Source organism: Oncorhynchus gorbuscha, linkage group LG10 (assembly GCF_021184085.1).
Source record: "Oncorhynchus gorbuscha isolate QuinsamMale2020 ecotype Even-year linkage group LG10, OgorEven_v1.0, whole genome shotgun sequence".
Lineage (NCBI taxonomy): Eukaryota > Metazoa > Chordata > Actinopteri > Salmoniformes > Salmonidae > Oncorhynchus > Oncorhynchus gorbuscha.
The window spans coordinates 33,891,902-33,910,250 of NC_060182.1; the positions used below are offsets into that span (position 1 = coordinate 33,891,902).

General features: G+C 44.4%; 2 protein-coding genes across 5 annotated transcripts in view; both read right to left on the reverse strand.

Annotated features, from left to right (window-relative positions):
* Positions 1 to 3,885, reverse strand: part of LOC124045928 (IQ motif and SEC7 domain-containing protein 1-like) — a 61,885-nt gene extending 58,000 nt beyond the window's left edge. Inside the window, exon 1 of the mRNA XM_046365746.1 lies at positions 1,906 to 3,885. Within this exon, the coding sequence (XP_046221702.1) occupies positions 1,906 to 2,384 (479 nt within the window). The 5' untranslated portion in view covers positions 2,385 to 3,885. The remainder of the gene's footprint in view (positions 1 to 1,905) is intronic.
* A 3,648-nt stretch (positions 3,886 to 7,533) lies between these two features.
* Positions 7,534 to 18,349, reverse strand: part of LOC124045929 (membrane-associated guanylate kinase, WW and PDZ domain-containing protein 2) — a 48,329-nt gene continuing 37,513 nt past the window's right edge. For 3 of the 4 annotated variants that reach the window (XM_046365749.1, XM_046365748.1, XM_046365747.1), the window contains exons 13-17: positions 11,757 to 11,957; positions 11,479 to 11,555; positions 11,158 to 11,304; positions 10,914 to 11,052; positions 7,534 to 9,390 (exon numbers count right to left, since the gene is read on the reverse strand). In XM_046365749.1, coding sequence (XP_046221705.1) covers positions 8,762 to 9,390; positions 10,914 to 11,052; positions 11,158 to 11,304; positions 11,479 to 11,555; positions 11,757 to 11,957 — 1,193 coding nt within the window. In that variant the 3' untranslated portion in view covers positions 7,534 to 8,761. Of the gene's footprint in view, positions 9,391 to 10,183; positions 10,272 to 10,913; positions 11,053 to 11,157; positions 11,305 to 11,478; positions 11,556 to 11,756; positions 11,958 to 18,349 lie in introns of all 4 variants that reach the window. The other variant, XM_046365750.1, reaches the window with a different exon arrangement.

The window sequence follows — 18,349 nt, forward strand, 5'->3', positions numbered from 1 at the left end:
GGATGATGTAAATATTGTGTATATTAGTGGGTTGTTGTTGACAGATGACAGGCCTCACCAGTGGCCTGAGAATGAGCTGAATGGTGTGAGTTGGGTAAGGGTTTGAAGACAAGGTCAGGGCAGAGAAGAAACCAACACAGGATAACCTCAAATAAATCACAACTCCATATTACTGTAAATATGGCACTTGAATTGAAGAACAGTAGCTATTCCTTTAACAACCAAGCTAAGTATACTACATGTATTGAATGTGGTACTTAAATTGAAGAACAACAGCTATTAGCTTAAAATCTAAACTAGAGAGCTAATGTGTCACAAGCACTGCCATTAACAGGGGAGAATCTACAAACTGTCCTACATTTGCAATTCATCAGTGTGCTTAACACCCACATAAATACCTAATATGTGTTTCTATCAATAGGGGATTTGGTCTAGTCAAGAGTCTGAATCTATCTGATGAGGGACTGAGAACCAATTAATGAGAACAAATAAATGAAGATGAAGTCAAAAGGGGGGAATTAAGTCGTAGTCCAGCGCAAAATGAGAAATAATGTGTAATGATTCATATGATTTGGTGATGTTATTATGTCTTCAAAACAATATTGCTAGAAAAGGTCATATGGTAGTATACAATAGTATCTTTACAGGGATCTGTCTATAATATGCCTAGTACCTGAATATATTAGACCAAATATTATTATCTGTGTGTGGAAGTAAAACTGAAAAGAGGCTTAGATTGTTTGCCACAGAAGTGTGTTTCCAGACCTTCACTTTAGCCTGACCTCTAGCTCGAGATTCATGGCCAATAAGGCCTGACCTCTCACTCAGAAACGAACCTAAAGGAAAGTGCATTATTGAGCAGACGTGGGCGTCAAGCTATAATTTTATGATTTTGAAGGACAAAGGCACTGAGCAAAGCATAATCATTTCATATGGTTTCTCCACACACACACAAATACGAGCACACACACACACACACACACACACACACACACACACACACACACACACACACACACACACACACACACACACACACACACACACACACACACACACACACACACACACACACACACACACACACACACACACACACATTACACATCCCACTCCTACACATAAAGCATAAAGAAATCACTCCTTCACACAGATCTCACAACCCCGGTAACAAAATCAGCACACTCATAAAATGGAACTCCCACAGAAAGAGGCACACACACAAACACGCAAGTCACTGCATTGACCAGAACACACAATGCACTGACTATACATTGCACTGGCTGAACTAAAACTCAGGTAGAAGGTGTTACAGCAACGGTCAGCCTGTGTAAAATGAAACCCTGACCCCCTGAGTACACACAGGATCCACAAAGCAAAGCTCCAAGCAGCTTCATCAATATGTAGTCATCCTCTAGTCCTCGGTATATCAGACACTCACCCCTTGAACACAGCTACACCTATTTGAGACAGTGTGGTTCCAGTGAGCACATCACTTCCCTTCAAACTAATGTGATCTGGATGCAAATATCCCTTGACTTTTACTCAGTGGTGATGTCACTCACTGAGGAATACAGAGGAGTTATATAACTGTGGCAGAGCTGTTTGTTTCTCTGATCACAATTAAATGAACAGTATGCCAACTCCTTTTAAGCCAGATTAAGTAAGATCCGCCACAGGGGGCATATTGGGCATGAATAATTTGGGCATGTTGGTAACATCCAGCTGATGCTCAGAGACTACCATCAAGGAACAGTGACAATTAGTGACAATGTTTTCCTCAGTCAGGGAATAAAATCATAACACCATATCCATCAAGCAACCCATGCTTCAGTGGGTTGTGGAAAGAATGCACTGGGGGGTAACATGGGAATTATACAAAAGAGAAACAGAAACAGAACCCACTTTCTGCGGATGGTGGAGCTGTTGGTGTCAGAGCTGTCTGTGTGGTCCAGTCTCTCCTGCTGCTCCCGCTCAGCTGGGTTCGAGCCACAGGACATGCCCCGGGTCAGCCTGGTGTGGGAACGTCTCTCCCGGCTCGGCCCCGCAGGGGGTACCACCACAGGGGGTGGGGCGGTGACGGGGCTGGGGGTGCTGCCACTACCTCCACTACTGCTGCCAGGGTGGATGGGCAGGGAGAGGGGCTGCTCTGCTCTGTGGTTGGTGTTGCTGTGGTTCTGTTCGGGGAGCTCCGGGGCTCGTGGAGGAGTGGGTTTCTCCAGTCTCAGGTCCTGGTTCTCCTGGCTGACTCGGTCCAGCTGACCTTCCAGCTCCTCGATGCGCCGCCGTTGGGTCTCCATGAGCTTGGCCTGGCTCTCGATGATGTTGTTGAGCTCCAGGAGGTACTCCACGGCCCGGTTGGGGCTCTCTGGACTGGTCTCCATGATGTGAGGCTTTGCTACAAGGAGGCTCCAGGGTAACACCACCTCCGCCGTTACGACCCTGGAGCTCCAGATCCCACCCCCCCCCCACCAGCCCTGATGAGTGGGGGGGAGAGGGGAAGACGGACAGGGGGGCTGGAGGAGAATTAACTTGGGGATCGTTTTTGTCCCTTTCCACTTTACGCAAAAAAAAGCCTTTAAAGAGATTCAGAGACGGCAAGGGACACAACGACGTGTCGACAGTTTCTCCAACGATTACATATCACAGTATCTCACAGCAACATGGGGTTGGTTGCAATTGTTCTACGTCCACAAAAGGTGGCTTCACCAAGAGAACAGTGCAAAGGCGAAAAACGAAGTAAGGGGTACAACTGAGTGTGGTTAGCTGAAGGCTTAGTGTCTTTAGGTTCAGCATCTTGAAGGACGATGGAGGATGGAAATCCAGGGCCTTGGGCATCAGGTGTCATTCCAAATGATCGACCAAAATCAAACAATAAAAAAGAGAGACGGATCAAGGCAGAGAAAAAAGAGACAGAGAGGTATAGTTGAAATCTGAAACAATAAATGCACATTAGCCATCTTGGTAATTCAATATTCCCCTCTCCTGTGGAGAGGCAGACAGAGGGGGTTACTGTGTAATACAAGATCAGCGAAATAAAAAATAATACACACCAGTGACTCTTGTCATAGAGCCCAGTGTTCTCCTTGTCAACTTCAGTCAAGATGTGTTATCATTTCAACAGCCAATTTGTCTGAAAACAGGTCGATTCTCCCCAAAATTATTAATGATCACAAAAAGTTTTCTGTCTCCCCCGATGAAAAGGGGAGGGAAAACGGGGTCAGGGAAATTGGCTTGTTATGTTCTCCCACTAATAAGCAGTTTTGTCAAAGATTATATAATAGAAAACATTCCATGTTCCCTCCCACATAGACTATCCCTGCAGTCTCCACCTCATCCTCCTCAACCCATAACTAGATGTGTCTTTGGAAAAGCCTAAATGAAGACGTTGGAAGACTGATTCATTTCATAGTTAGAGGTCCAAGTATTCACCCCTGCCCTGTACAGACCACACCTAAAAGCCCGAGGATGGTTTAGGCTATAGATTTTGCCCGAGTGTCCCTCGTAGATCACCGCACCGTGTAGCTTCACCTCACGCGTCCATGACGAAGAGTTGCCTACTCGAACTCGAGTCTTTTAAAACATCTTTATAGACAGTTCAATGTCTCTGTAAAATATTCCACACGTCTTCAATACACATACTTGATATGTATAAGGAGTTTCCACTTGCCTGTGTTCTGTTCCCGACGTTTCAGGGAAAACCAATAAAACAATCCGCTGCGCACTTTCTAAAATCCCATGTGATACAAATAAATAAAGTGCATTTATCAAACTATTTTCAATGTTTTACCCATCTGTAATCCACTATGGTAACAGTCGCAGTAACTTCACACCAGTGGTGGTAGAGATATGCGAAGAGATGGACTCCTGGCAAATCTGTGAACTGTAGGCTATGAGCGCGCGTGGGTCTCAGGGGCGCTCTTGTGCCGACGCGCAATGTTTGATGCACATTCTAGGCGATTGACAAATGTAGGGTAGAGCATCGGCACCTTAAAATGTACATGTTTCTAAAAACGTTTTGATTGAAATATGGTCTGCAATGATCAATTGAACGAAATCGTTATGTGCATATGATATGCATTCATCAATGGCTTTAATTCCAATTGTTGAACTGTTTTTCTTATTGGTTTTGAGGCATTATGGCTATACAGATTACTGGTTTGATGTAAATTCTATTCTTTGTAAACATTCCCCAAAATTTCCACAGTGAAGGGAAGTTAAAGTAATTTCCTAAAGCCGATTCATTTCGCACATGACTCAGCTGGAGAAAATCCAGAGGGCGCTGGCTTTCTGCGCTATCAATAACTTTAATTGCAAACCGCTATGCTGAGCAGAACCTAGTCATTACCAGCATAGGCCTACAGTAATATGTTACTATTGGTAATAGGCTTTTGCATCCTCTCATGGCTCCCTATGTGCGTTTTCTTCAGAGTAAGACTAATGACACTTCACTACTTCAATGATGCGTCAGAATATAGCCAAAATAGCCCACTAAAGGGCCTCTGTGCCACAATATTTTTAGTAATACAGGATTAAATAACTGCCATTTTCTGGTACAAAGTTTGTAAAGATCTCTGTGTAATTGCTCATGTCACAATAACTGTGTGTGTATGTGTATGTGGGAGAAAGACAGATGGAGAGAGAGAGAGAGAGAGAGAGAGAGAGAGAGAGAGAGAGAGAGAGAGAGAGAGAGAGAGAGAGAGAGAGAGAGAGAGAGAATGTATGCATGTGGGCGTGATTGTGTTAAAGGTGAGGCAATTTGTTGTACACTAATAGTAAAAAGTCTGATATTAGATAAGAGAGTACATGGAGAGATGTGAAATCCCTGCTCTTCCACAGAGCCTGGTAAATCATTCATGTGTTACTAAAAGATCAGCCATTCGCCCTCTCCTGATACTCATACATCTGCCACACACACACACACACCCTGTGTGCCCGGTTCCTCCTCTCCCTCTCATACATTCTCTTTCCAGGCGCATCTAAACATTCCCATACATACTCCATCTCCATCTGCCATGCTAACACTGAAGCTATTCAGACACCACCTCTCTCCCCCTTTCACTCCTGCAGTACATCTCTCATTCCAATTCCTCTCCTTTATTCACTCCCATATACTATCTCTCTGCCATCTTCCTTCCCAGCTCTCTTCTGCTACTTGTTTTTATCTCTTGTTTGTTTGCAAGCCTCTGAGTCCCAACTCTGACTCAGTGGTGATTTTGGAGATGTTGATTTGATGGCTGTCAACATCAGAACAGGGTAGAGGAGAAGAGGGTCCTTATGTGCTCTGAAGCACTGCCCTCCAGTGATCCCAAAGATAAGATGGATGAAAACACACGCACGAACACACACGTACACACACGAACACACACATACACACACGCACGTACACACATGTACACACACACACATTTTTTTTAGATGCATTTCCACCCTCACCCTCCGCACTGTACCACATTTTACTGCCATCTACTGCTTTAAGTAGAAAACATCTTCTCAATGAACCTCATCTCATACTCACACAAGTTTTGTCAAAATAGATGAGAAAATGATGTAACATAATATAAATATTTTATTAGCAGTTTATTTTAAGTTTGTTAACAATTTATTGGCATTTTAGGAAAATGAAAAAATGAAGCATTGAAAAACAAGTTACAACAGTAACAACAACAGTCTCAATAAAAAAAAATGAAGCATTGAAAAACACAAGTTACAACAGTAACAACAACCGTCTCAATAAAAAAATGGAGCTTAACTGGACTGGTTCGGTAGTCATGTGCTGATGTGTAATAATTGATTCATATTCTGGTTAACACTGGAGACGTGCTGTGACAGTTGTGATGTGACACCTCTGCTTTTTTTCCATTGGCATGACAAAAAGAATGTAAAAACTGTATCTAAAATTAGACATCATAATTTATGCATACTCAGTTGCTTCCCTCACAACACTGTTTCGGTGGGTCAGATAATTCAATACATACAGCGCCATCTCCAAATGTCTTGAATAGAATGTCAATTGAAAGCAATATGTGTCTTCCTGTATTTAGTTTTCAGTCCTTTAACTTAATATATATTGGTTTATCGATTATATATCTCACTACCTGGGGATTTAAAAAATACATCTGTACAAAAATATCATATTTGGGCCCTAACTCCCATAACTGGCTTACAACTGTCTGCCAATTGTTTGGCAAAGCAATGACAGATTGATTTAATATCTTGTCCTTTATTTATTCAGATAACTCAATGTCAGGAGTCGTTGGCTGTTTTTACTGAAGATCAATAGACAGGAAAAATACGTAGATGTTTGATCATTTTAGTCATGACAGGGGACTATAACGACACACCCACTACTCATTCATTATCCAAATGCCACATACACAGTATGAGCCAGCTTAATGGTTCAGTATGGGTTTGGTTACCAAGGCAACTGCAAGTTAAGAGTAGTGGTGAATGACTCCGGGATTTTGGGAGTTGAATCCGACTCCGACTCCTGCTATCAGAGCGGTTGGAGTCGACTCTTTCTCCACTCCCGACTTCAATTTGACAAAACACTCCAAAATTAGCTCAAATTGGCTACAGCTGCATTGTCAGAGTGTGTGCGCTGAACTGGGTGATTTATTAGCAATGCATATGGAGCCATTTGACACTATCTAATTACCAAAATATTCTAGGCTTAACCAGTAGCCAACACCAAGCCTAGTTCCCACGGCACATCTTTCTGAACGACTCTATGATGTTTTGAAGCATCCGGCTGCAGATGATGTGCGCTGACGCCGTGCCGTCTGGGAACACTAGCTCTGGTTCAGGGAGTAGCGTTAACCACGGTTGCTTGTGCAGCTAGCTAGTATTTTTTTAAAATGGTTTTGAACCTTTATTTAACTAGGCAAGTCAGTTAAGAACAAATTCTTATTTACAATGACGGCCTACCAAAAGGAAAAAGACCTCCTGCGGGGGCTGGTATTAAAAATACAAAATCAAATAAAAATATAGGACAAAACACACCATCACAACAAGAGAGACACCACACACACTGTTGGTGTGTACCCATGCTGTTGGTGGCGGTAACATACAATCCTATCTGGCACCCTTCGACCTCCTGTCTCATCTCGTATGTCTCACAGCGTCAGTGGCGTGATAGGGTATCTGCTGGAGTCAGACCCTGTTGGGATTTTAAGAGTCGACTCTGACTCTCTGTGGTCAAGGAATCAACTCTTTCGGAGTCAACTCCCCACCACTACTGAAGAGGTCACGGCACTACTGTAGAATGGATAGTGGCTCTGTTCTTACTTCCAGGAAATAACATTTTGACAATATAAATATGTATGCATGCTGTATGACTTTGGTAAGATTTGTTTGATAGAAGGGTTTACCCTGATACTTAACCAATATCACAACATTAATTTCAATAACATGAAATCACAAGTCTATAATATGGATTAAAATGTTGTCAGTAGCCTTATCTTTTATATGTATTATTATATTTCACAGTACCAACAATGTGAATCAGGGCTCCATTAAATATTGTATATACAATAGCATTGAGATATGTATTTAATACACATATTTAGTATACAGATTGCACAAAGTCACGGTCCTCTGAATGTCATCAAGATCAAATGAACACACAGAACAGCATCTATGTCAGAGCAGTTAGATGGACAGTAGAAGGAGTCGCAGGTCCCATACAATACCACCCCTTCCCTTCACATTCCCTGGGTAAAGTGTAGCCTGGGTGTGTTGCATATTATTGCTCAGTATCATGAGGTATTATGCTGTCTCTCTATCTACAGTGGAAGGGAACTGAAACTCCAATACTTAAGTACACTGGCATGTGTCACTACAGAGAGAACGACCATGCCAGTTCCTAACAACTGCAGGAGGACAATTCTATTGCAACTCCTGAAGGAGAGCAGAGAAAGGTGCTGTATTCAGAAGGAGGACTAGGGGATTTCCACAGAGGAGAGAAACTGATTTCTGTTCCACTGGAACATCTTCAAATATTTACAAGTGGACATTGTCAACAGTAACATCAGTCAGAAACCAGCTGTCAAAAGGCACAAAGAATATTACTAAATAATATGACATATTAAAAGCGTCACAATAAAACCAACTGTGTTGAGTATAGTTTAAAAAGAAGGGATACAGTTTGGTACTCTTCTTGATCATGAACCCTTGATATGATAACCGTTTCCTCAAACAGCATGTATACTTTTGCTTTGCTCTCTATATTCCCGATTCTTCCATGACTCCTCTTCCCCTCCCTCTTTTTCTCGGTTCTCCTGCAAGCCTGTTCTCCTGTATGACCTCAGTGATCCTCTGTTGGCTGGGTTTGAGCCAGGGGCCTGGGAGCAGCAGGGCCGGGGTCCCCAGAACAGACCCCTCTGTGAGGGCCAGCGAGAGGCCAGAGACACTGGCAGCATACACACTGCCATCTGAGTGGCTGGTTACGGACTCTGCATGCTCCAGCTCAGAGGAGGGAGTTAGGAAGGAGAAGGGATCTCTCTGTAGTGGAGAGGCCACATGGGACTCCAAGGAGAGCAGGTTGTTCAGGGACTGAGACCTTTCTCTTTCCTCATCATTTATCCTCTTCCTCTCCCACTTTATCTCCCTCAACCTCCCATCCTCTTTCTCCCACTCTCTGTCCCTCAATCTCTCACTCTCCAACTCCCTTTCTCTTTCCATGTCCCATTCTCTCCTTTTCCTCTCCCTCTCTTCCACATCCTCTTCCTCCCAGTCTTGCTTGGGCCTGGGCAGCCTTCTGTTAGTAATGGGGAGATAAGCATCTACCTCCTCTATATCTTCTTCCTTCTTCCACCTCTTCTTCCTCCATATCCTTCTTCTCCTCTCTTTCCTTCACCTCCTCCTCTTCCTCTGTTTTCCCACTGTTCTCCCTCTTCCTGACCCTCTCCTCACTCCTGCTTTTCCTTTTTCTCTCTCTCCTCCTCTCTCTCTCCCTCCCTCTCTCATCCCCCCTCTCTGCCTCTATGTGTATGTTATCGTTGTTACGTTTCCTCAGGGCATCTCTGGGTAAACTGTGAGAGCCTCCCTTGTTCCTGTTCTTCCTCCTCCTATCCCTCCCTCTCACCTGAGTCCTCTCTCTCAGGCCACTGCCTCCTGTCTCATTGTCCTCCTCCCTCTCAGGACCAGGGTCTGAATCAGGGCTGTGTCTCACTTCCCCTGCTCCTTCCTCTCCCTCTGAGCTGCTGCTTCTGCCTCTCCCTGACCTGCTTCCTTTCTTCTTCTTTTCTCTCCCTTTCGAAGACCTCCCCCGCTTCTTCACCTTGGACCTGTAGCTGTGGCTCGCCCGGCGGGCCAGGTCTACTGCAGCCACACTCTGCTCCTTGGGGTGCTGCAGTGGGAGGAAGGGGGAGGTGACTCTGCGCTCACGGCCTGATGAACACACAGGGAGGAACCCAGGAAGCAGGGAAGAGAGAGAACACATTGAATAGGTGGAGAAGAGAATAAGGAGAGTTAGAGAAGCAGATGTTACATAACCACTGTAGAGGAACTCCAGAGTTCACAGGGAATCCTTGTAAGAATCTGTAGCTGTATGTGTGCAGGTTGTGTTGTCTCAACAGCTGCTACTTCCCTGACCTCCAGGTAACCCTGCGTTATAACCATTACAGTATATCAACATTGTGTGCTCTCATGCAAATGTCTCCTGCATTGTTGAAGCGTAGAGACCACTAGCTCTATTTTGCATTGAGCAACACTTAGAAGATTCTAGTGGCAAGGTTGGACACAAATCAATTCAACCAAGGGATATTCTGTCTGGTCCTGTGTAGCTCAGTTGGTAGAGCATGGCGCTTGTAACGCCAGGGTAGTGGGTTCGATCCCCGGGACCACCCATACGTAGAATGTATGCACACATGACTGTAAGTCGCTTTGGATAAAAGCGTCTGCTAAATGGCATATATTATATTGTTCTCATTGACTTAACTGGCATTTTTGGGGGGTTAAAACTAAGGCTTGAGTCATTAGTTATACCCCTGTCTCAACATTTCAGCATGTGGATGATCATGGTCTCACAATGACAGTGACACAAGGTATTTTCAACAACGAGAACAATAGAGACAACATTAAAGACAACAGTAAAGACAACAGTAGAGACAAGATAGGGATTGAGGAGGAGAGGAATGTAAGGAGACAAGTAAATGGAGGACTAACAGGAACGATTACCAACCGCGTGTTCTCTGTCCGGCCGATGACATAGAAGCAAGGCTCGCCTAGCTTGGAGTTGGTCATACATAGAGACAGACTGGACAGCTCCACTGACAGGGAGAGAAGAGGAACGGAGGAAGAGCAAAGAAGAGAAAGATGTAGAATAAAATAAAACAGGGAATGAAGACAGGAAATAAAGAGAGAGCAAAGGAAAACGTGGTGGGGAGGTAAGAGGGAAGGTAAGAGGGAGAGATTGAGGGTTCAAAGAAGGAATCACAAGAAAAGGAGAGAAATAATAAAAGGAAGGAAAGCCCCAAAAAGAGAAAAAAGAAAAGCATTGTTAGTAATTTAGTAGAAGGGAAAGAGGTTATACACCCAAGACACCCAAGAGAGATATAATACAGCCAGAGAGATATAATACAGCCAGAGAGATATAATACAGCCAGAGAGATATAATACAGCCAGAGAGATATAATACAGCCAGAGAGATATAATACAGCCAAGAGAGATATAATATGGCCAGAGAGATAAACAACAGACATTTGACAGTTTGAGGAGGATTCTCTAGTGTTTATGCTCAGTTGAATGTCCTGATTCTCTCTAGTCTACCGCCACCTTATCCTCAGTCCTCATCCCACCTGGTCTGTTAAAATCAAGTGAAATTGAGTGACAGTTTGTGCTGTGGGAGGAGTGTCTCTGGGGTTTTACAGTGCTTTCAACTTCTACCCCCCCGGTCCTTTTCTGTGTCTTACCGTAATCTGGTACGTATCCGTTGCCTTTCTTTAGCACCAGGTGTATACGGTGTCCTCCCCTGCGTATCTGCTCTACAGCCAAGCTGTGGGTCATCCCTGCTGTGCTGTCCCCGTTGATCTCCACCAACTGATCGCTTACCTACAGCACAGTTACAGCTGAGTTAACTTACAGGGAAACATTAGACACGGCATTCTTTAAAGAGGTACCCTGGGTTGGTCCGACATTCTAAAACAATACGCTCACCTGTATTTTGTGGCTGCGTGAGGCAGGTCCTCCCTCCATCAGTCCCAGTACGTACAGACTCATGTTGTACTCATCCCCCCCCCGCAGACTGAACCCAAAACCTGTTGGGCCGCGGTCTAGATCCACACTGTAATACCTAGAGTCATGCTAAAGACGAAACAGAGAGAGGGAGAGAGAGGTGCATATCAGTCTCCGGAGAAGAGAAAGATACACAGACAGAGAAACAGTGAAAGCGAGTGCAAGTGTCTCTGTGGAAAGGAAGCACTGACCGAGGACATTATACACTCACTCAGACACACATAATGGATGGATGGCCCTCACCTTGGGTCGTGACCTGTGTCCTTTTCTGCTTCTGTAATTGGGGTCATAGTCTGCGGTCTCTGATAGGCTGGATGAGTCTGAGAGAGAGGAGGGGTGAGGTTAGCATGTCAATGAAGACAGAGAGTAAAAAGGTACTGGATGCATGTACACACAGAGAACATTGACATCTTAGTGACCCTGTGAACTAGAATGGGGAGGAGAGTAGTTTATTTTCTTCTTAAATGTGAGTGTATAGGCTGTGTGTGTGTGTGTGTGTGTGTGTGTTTCTTTGCACTCACATGTGCTAGGACGGGGGATGATGGTGAGGCGTAGGGTGTTTCCAGCTCGGCGCAGGATATGGGCGAGCTCCCGGTGGGGTAGGGTCACCACAGAACGCCCATCGACCGCCTCCAACCGGTCACCGGGTCGGATCTGACCGCTCCTCGCTGAAGGACTGCCCCGACGCACCGTCACGAACCGGTGTGGGAGGAGCGAGGTGGCTGGAGAGAGAGAGAGAGAGAGAGAGAGTTCCACCATCTCATAAACCCCTAATTAGTCCTGTATCATACAGGATCATACAAGAGCACATGTTCCTCAAACCTCAGACACCAAACCATTGGTTGAAGTACAATGCTGCAGTAGAGACTTGTATATACAGTAGAAACTTTAACACTTGAAGAGAGAGATTGACACTAACCAGTTTCTCACTGTTACGGATACAGTTATCCTGTGTGTGTGTGTTTCTTTTCTCTCCTTCTCCCCTCACAGGTGAAAATCATCACTCCCCAATCAGTCAACAATCAATCATCAATCAGAAGACACACCTCCTCCTATTTCCTGACCTATCACAGTTCCTTCCCCATGGTTTAAAAACCCCATCATTTGTTTGTTCATCAGCTCAGCTCAATCTTTTAGCTCAATCTCTCTGTAAATGCCATGTCTGTAGGTCTCTGTGTTTCACACTCGCTTTATGTCTTAACCTCTCTTTTGTTTAAGCACCTCATAGCACTTTGTCATCACCTGTGAGTATTGTTTTTGGTTATGGTGTTTGTTTGCTGGTGGGAAAAGGGGAAACCAAGACAAGTCGCCCATGGGCATACACTACCCGTAGGTGAACTTTGTTAAATACACTAGGTAGAACTGGGCGGACCACCCACTGTATTTTTGGTTAGTTAGTTAGCTGTTAAAGTAGGCTAGTCTAGCTTAGGGGTGTGTTTTTGTATATTTATTGTTTCTTTCCTTGGGTCCAGCTCAGCCCCTTTTCCTGCTCCCCCCATTACCGTGTGTTTATAAATAAACCTAGAGTTTGACGGTAGATTTCTGTTGTCGTGGTTATTTCGTGCACACTTTTACTTTGTCACAATAATAATTTGCATGAGTTATGTTACGGGTCTCATTACCATCCCCCCTAGACTGTCGGGCCAAAAGGGATTCGTAACACTCACCAATACTTGTATTTTTTTTAATTGGTTGCTAAGTAGAGTGAAGAGCTATTGAGTGAGGTCATCTAAAAGGGACACGTGGGAACAGAGAGGGGATCTAAATCATCCTGGTTCGGGCCAGAATCCCTCAAAACAAGCTGTAATTAAGCCTATGCTGTTTTTGGCAGGGTTATATAATAAATGACTGCACTTACTCTGTGCACTCTCTCTCTCTCTCTTCCCATCTCCAAAGCTCTCCTCTCCTCCTTCATTTCCCCATCAATCAGCCTATCCCTCCATCCCCCTGACACGCCAAGGACAAGTTTTTGTCCTTCATTTGACAACATTTTCAAGTGCGACAAGCATTCTAACTGTGTGTGTTTCAACCTTTTTTAGTACCAGAGACAAGCAAACACTTGACTTTTATACTCTACATAATGTAACAATTCCCTCAGTCCATTTCGCTATCCCAATACTGCAGTCCTTTTCTAAACTGTAGGCAAGAAATGTGTTGCATAATTAGCCTACTATTAGCAAAGGACAGTAACCTGGTCTATACTGACCTATTTAAATACACTCTCTTTCATACACACACACACCAAACCACACACTTTATTCAGTCTATGATGTTTGTGCTTGCTTGACATTTTCCCTGACTGTGAGAAGAACACTGTCCAGCATTTCCCAGCCCCACCTCCCTCAACTCAGTTTACACAACATCACTCACACTGCATTGACTCACCCTCACTGTCATGCACAACATCAGAGACACAGACTGCAGCTAAGGTGGTCCATGGTGTGTGTGTGTGTGTGTGTGTGTGTGTGCTTCTCTGAAAAAATGTTAGATCATAACTGAGGATTGACATAGGAAATGGATAATCGTTATACAATGTCATGTCTGTTTCCATGAAAAATGCATTCTCAACCCTACAAAATGAACCAATATTATTAAAAAGTATGACGCAATAATTCACTGAAATTAAGAAAAGAAACGCATTGACTTCATTCATTAATCTCCTAAACTAACTCAGCTAAAAGACTAGTTAAGGATGATATGGAGAGGCTAGTTAAGGAAGTATCTTACCTGACACCCTAGACCCACTCCAATTTGCATATCGCCCCAATAGATCCACAGACGATGCATCGCCATCGCACTGCACACTGCCCTATCCCATCTGGACAAGAGGAATACCTATGTAAGAATGCTGTTCATTGACGACAGCTCAGCCTTCAACACCATAGTACCCTCCAAGCTCATCATTAATCTCGGAGGCCCTCTGTTTGAACCCCGTCCTGTGCAACTGTGTCCTGAACTTCCTGATGGGCCACCCCAGGTAGTGAAGGTAGGAGACAACACCTCCACTTCGCTGATCCTCAACACATGGGCCCCACAGGGGTGCATGCTCGGCCCCTTTCTGTACTCCCTGTTCACCCACGAATGCATGGCTACGCATGCCTCCAACTCAGTCATCAAGTTTGCAGACAACACAACAGTTGTAGGCCTGGTTACCAACAATGACGAGACAGCATACAGGGAGGAGGTGAGATGCCAGGAAAATAACCACTCCCTCAACGTCAACAAAATGAAGAGGCTGATCGTGGACTTCAGGAAACAACAGAGAGAGCATGCCCCAATCCACATCGACGGGACCACAATAGAGAAGGTGAAAAGCTTCAAGTTCCTCGGCGTACACATCACCGACGATCTGAAATGGTCAACCCATACAGACAGCATGGTGAAGAAGGCGCAACAGCACCTCTTCAACCTCAGGAGGCTGAAGAAATTCAGCTTGGCCCCTAAAACCCTAAAAACCTTTTACAGATGCATCCTGTCGGGCTGTACCACCAACTGGTACGGTGACTGCCACAACTGCAGTGCTCTCCAGAGGGTGGTGCGGTCTGTCCAACAAATCACCAGGGGCACACTGCCTAACCTCCAGGACACCTACAGCACCCGATGTCACAGGAAGGCCAAAAAGATCATCAAGGACATCAACCACCCGAACCATGGCCTGTTCACCCCGCTATCATCCAGAAGGCGAGGTCAGTACAGGTGCATCAAAGCTGGGACCGAGAGACTGAAAAACAGCTTCTATCTCAAGGCCATCAGACTGTAAAATAGCCATCACTAGCCGGCGATCAGCCGGTTACTCAACCCTGCTGTCCAGTTGAAGTCGGAAGTTTACATACACCTCAGCCAAATACATTTAAAATATTTTTTTCACAATTCCTGACATTTAATCCTAGTAAAAATTCCCTGTCTTAGGTCAGTTAGGATCACCATTTTAATTTTAAGAATGTGAAATGTCAGAATAATAGTAGAGAGAATGATTTATTTCAGATTTAATTTATTTCATCACATTCCCGGTGGGTCAGAAGTTTACATACACTCAGTTAGTATTGGGTAGCCTTCCACAAGCTTCCCACAATAAGTTGGGTGAATTTTGGCCCATTCCTCCAGACAGAGCTGGTGTAACTGAGTCAGGTTTGTAGGCCTCCTTGCTGGCACATGCTTTTTCAGTTCTGCCCACAAATATTCTATGGGATTGAGGTCAGGGCTTTGTGATGGCCACTCCAATACGTTGACCTTGATGTCCTTAAGCCATTTTGCCACAACTTTGGAAGTATGCTTGGGGTCATTGTTCATTTGGAAGACCCATTTGCGACCAAGCTTTAACTTCCTGACTGATGTCTTGATGTTGCTTCAATATATCCACATAATTTTCCTACCTCATGATGCCATCTATTTTGTGAAGTGCACCAGTCCCTCCTGCAGCAAAGCACGCCCACAGCAAAATGCTGCCACCCCCGTGCTTCACGGTTGGGATGGTATTCTTCGGCTTGCAAGCGTCCCCCTTTTCCTCCAAACATAACGATGGTCATTATGGCCAAACAGTTTTATTTTTGTTTCATCGGACTAGAGGACATTTCTCCAAAAAGTACGATATTTTTCCCAATGTGCAGTTGCAAACCGTAGTCTGGCTTTTTATGGCGGTTTTGGAGCAGTGGCTTCTACCTTGCTGAGCGGCCTTTCAGATTATGTCGATATAGGACTTGTTTTACTGTGGATATAGATACTTTTGTACCTGTTTCCTCCAGCATCTTCACAATGTCCTTTGCTGTTTTTCTGGGATTGATTTGTACTTTTCGCACCAAAGTACATTCATCTCCAGGAGACAGAACGCGTCTCCTTCCTGAGCGGTATGACGGCTGCGTGGTCACATGGTGTTTAGACTTGTGTACTATTGTTTGTACTGATGAACGTGGTACCTTCAGGCGTTTGGAAATTGCTCCCAAGGATGAACCCGACTTGTAGAGGTCTAAAAAAAAAAATCTGAGGTCTTGGCTGATTCTTTTTGATTTTCCCATGAGGTCAAGCAAAGAGGCACTGCGTTTGAAGGTAGGCCTTGAAATACATCCACAGATACACCTCCAATTGACCCAAATTATGTCAATTAGCCTATCGGAAGCTTCTAAAGCCATGACATAATTTTCTGGAATTTTCCAAGCTGTTTAAAGGCACAGTCAACTTAGTGTATGTAAACTTCTGACCCACTGGAATTGTGATACAGTGAATTATAAGTGAAATAATCTGTCTGTTAACAACTGTTGAAAAAATTACTTGTGTCATGCACAAAGTAGATATCATAACTGACTTGCCAAAACTATAGTTTGTTAACAAGACATTTGTGGAATGGTTGAAAAATGAGTTTTAATGACTCAAACCAAAGTGTATGTAAACTTCAGACTTCAACTGTACATGGAATCACTAGTCACTTTAACAATGGAACACTAGTCACTTTAATAATGTTTACATACTGCTTTACCAATTTCATAAGTTTATACTGTATTCTATTCTAGTGTATTTTAGTCAATGCCCTACGATATTGCTCATCCTAATATTTATATATTTCTTAACTCGATTCTTTTACTTTAGATTTGTGTGTATTGTTGTGAATTGTTTGATTTTACTGCACTGTTGGAGCTAGGAACACAAGCATTTCGCTACACCCGCAATAACATTGCTAAATATGTGCATGTGACAAATAACATCTGCTAAATATGTGCATGTGACCAATATAATTTGATTTGATTTGAAAAAGCTTCTTACAGGACCATCTGCCAACCTCCTTCCCTCCTCTGTCTCCCTCTTTCCCTTCTCTGTCTCCCTCCTTCCCTCCTCTGTCTCCCTCCTTCCCTCCTCTGTCTCCCTCCTTCCCTCCTCTGTCTCCCTCCTTCCCTCCTCTGTCTCCCTCCTTCCCTCCTCTCTGTCTCCCTCCTTCCCTCCTCTCTCTCCCTCCTCCTCGTCTCCCTCATCCTGCAATACAGTAACACCCTCTTGCCTGCCTCCGCCGTCTCGCAAAGCCCCCTTCTCTCTCCTAGGTGTACTGGGCTGTGTGTGGTGACAGCTGACTGTCCTGTGTTGCCATCCTCATTATATAACCAATCAGACAACATCAACACCCAGAGACAGATACTCATGCATCAGAAATGCCACACTCTCTCCCCTTTCCTCCTCCTAGTCTTAGTATGAAAACCATACAGTACTCTAAGTACTTCCTGATCTGTCCCATTGTTGCTGTACAATCAACAAGAGTGTAATCCCAGACTATGATAGTCAGGCAGATGTGGTGTGTGGATGATCCCATCTGGATAATCATTGTTTTAAATGAGTCAAAGGACTAAGTTCTCTCTCCAGATCTGAGTACAATCTGGGTGACCCAGGCATGAAACTGCAATCAGGTCAAATCAGAGCAGAGTTTTATAAGATAGTGTTATCATGCATAATGCATCAGCAATATGCACACGCACGCACGCACGCACACACGCACGCACACGCACACGCACACACACACACACACACACACACACACACACACACACACACACACACACACACACACACACACACACACACTTCCTCTGGCTCTCCTTGTTCTCCTGTCTGTCAGGGGTAATCCCACTGCAGTAAAGTATGCCCAGTAGCAGAGCAGGCTGACTGTGACTGTGACGCGCTGCATTGATCATCGCTCAGTACTGATAACAGTACCTCTACAGCTCCCATGCATCAGGCAATCAGGCGGTGCAGTGATCCCTCCAGCACCGCAGGCCGCATATAGAGGAAATGTGTTAAAGCCAGGAGAGGCAGTGGACACGTTACATGCTTACTAATGCTATTAGCACAACTGATAACTAGCATGATTGCTACGTAGCTACATCAACAGATGTTACTATGAAACCTGCTACTGCCATTACCACTGTCCTACCATACCTGCTGGCTGCTACCTAAGCTGCCACTGTTAAACTGCTAACACTACCACTACTGTTGCAATTACTAATGTTACTACTACTGATTCTTTTACCAGTAACATAACCACTTGTAGGATTACATCCTCAAGCTACTGCTTACAGTATTACCATGAACGGCTCAAACGCCAATGGTGCCCGAGGAAACAAAGGACGAGGAACAT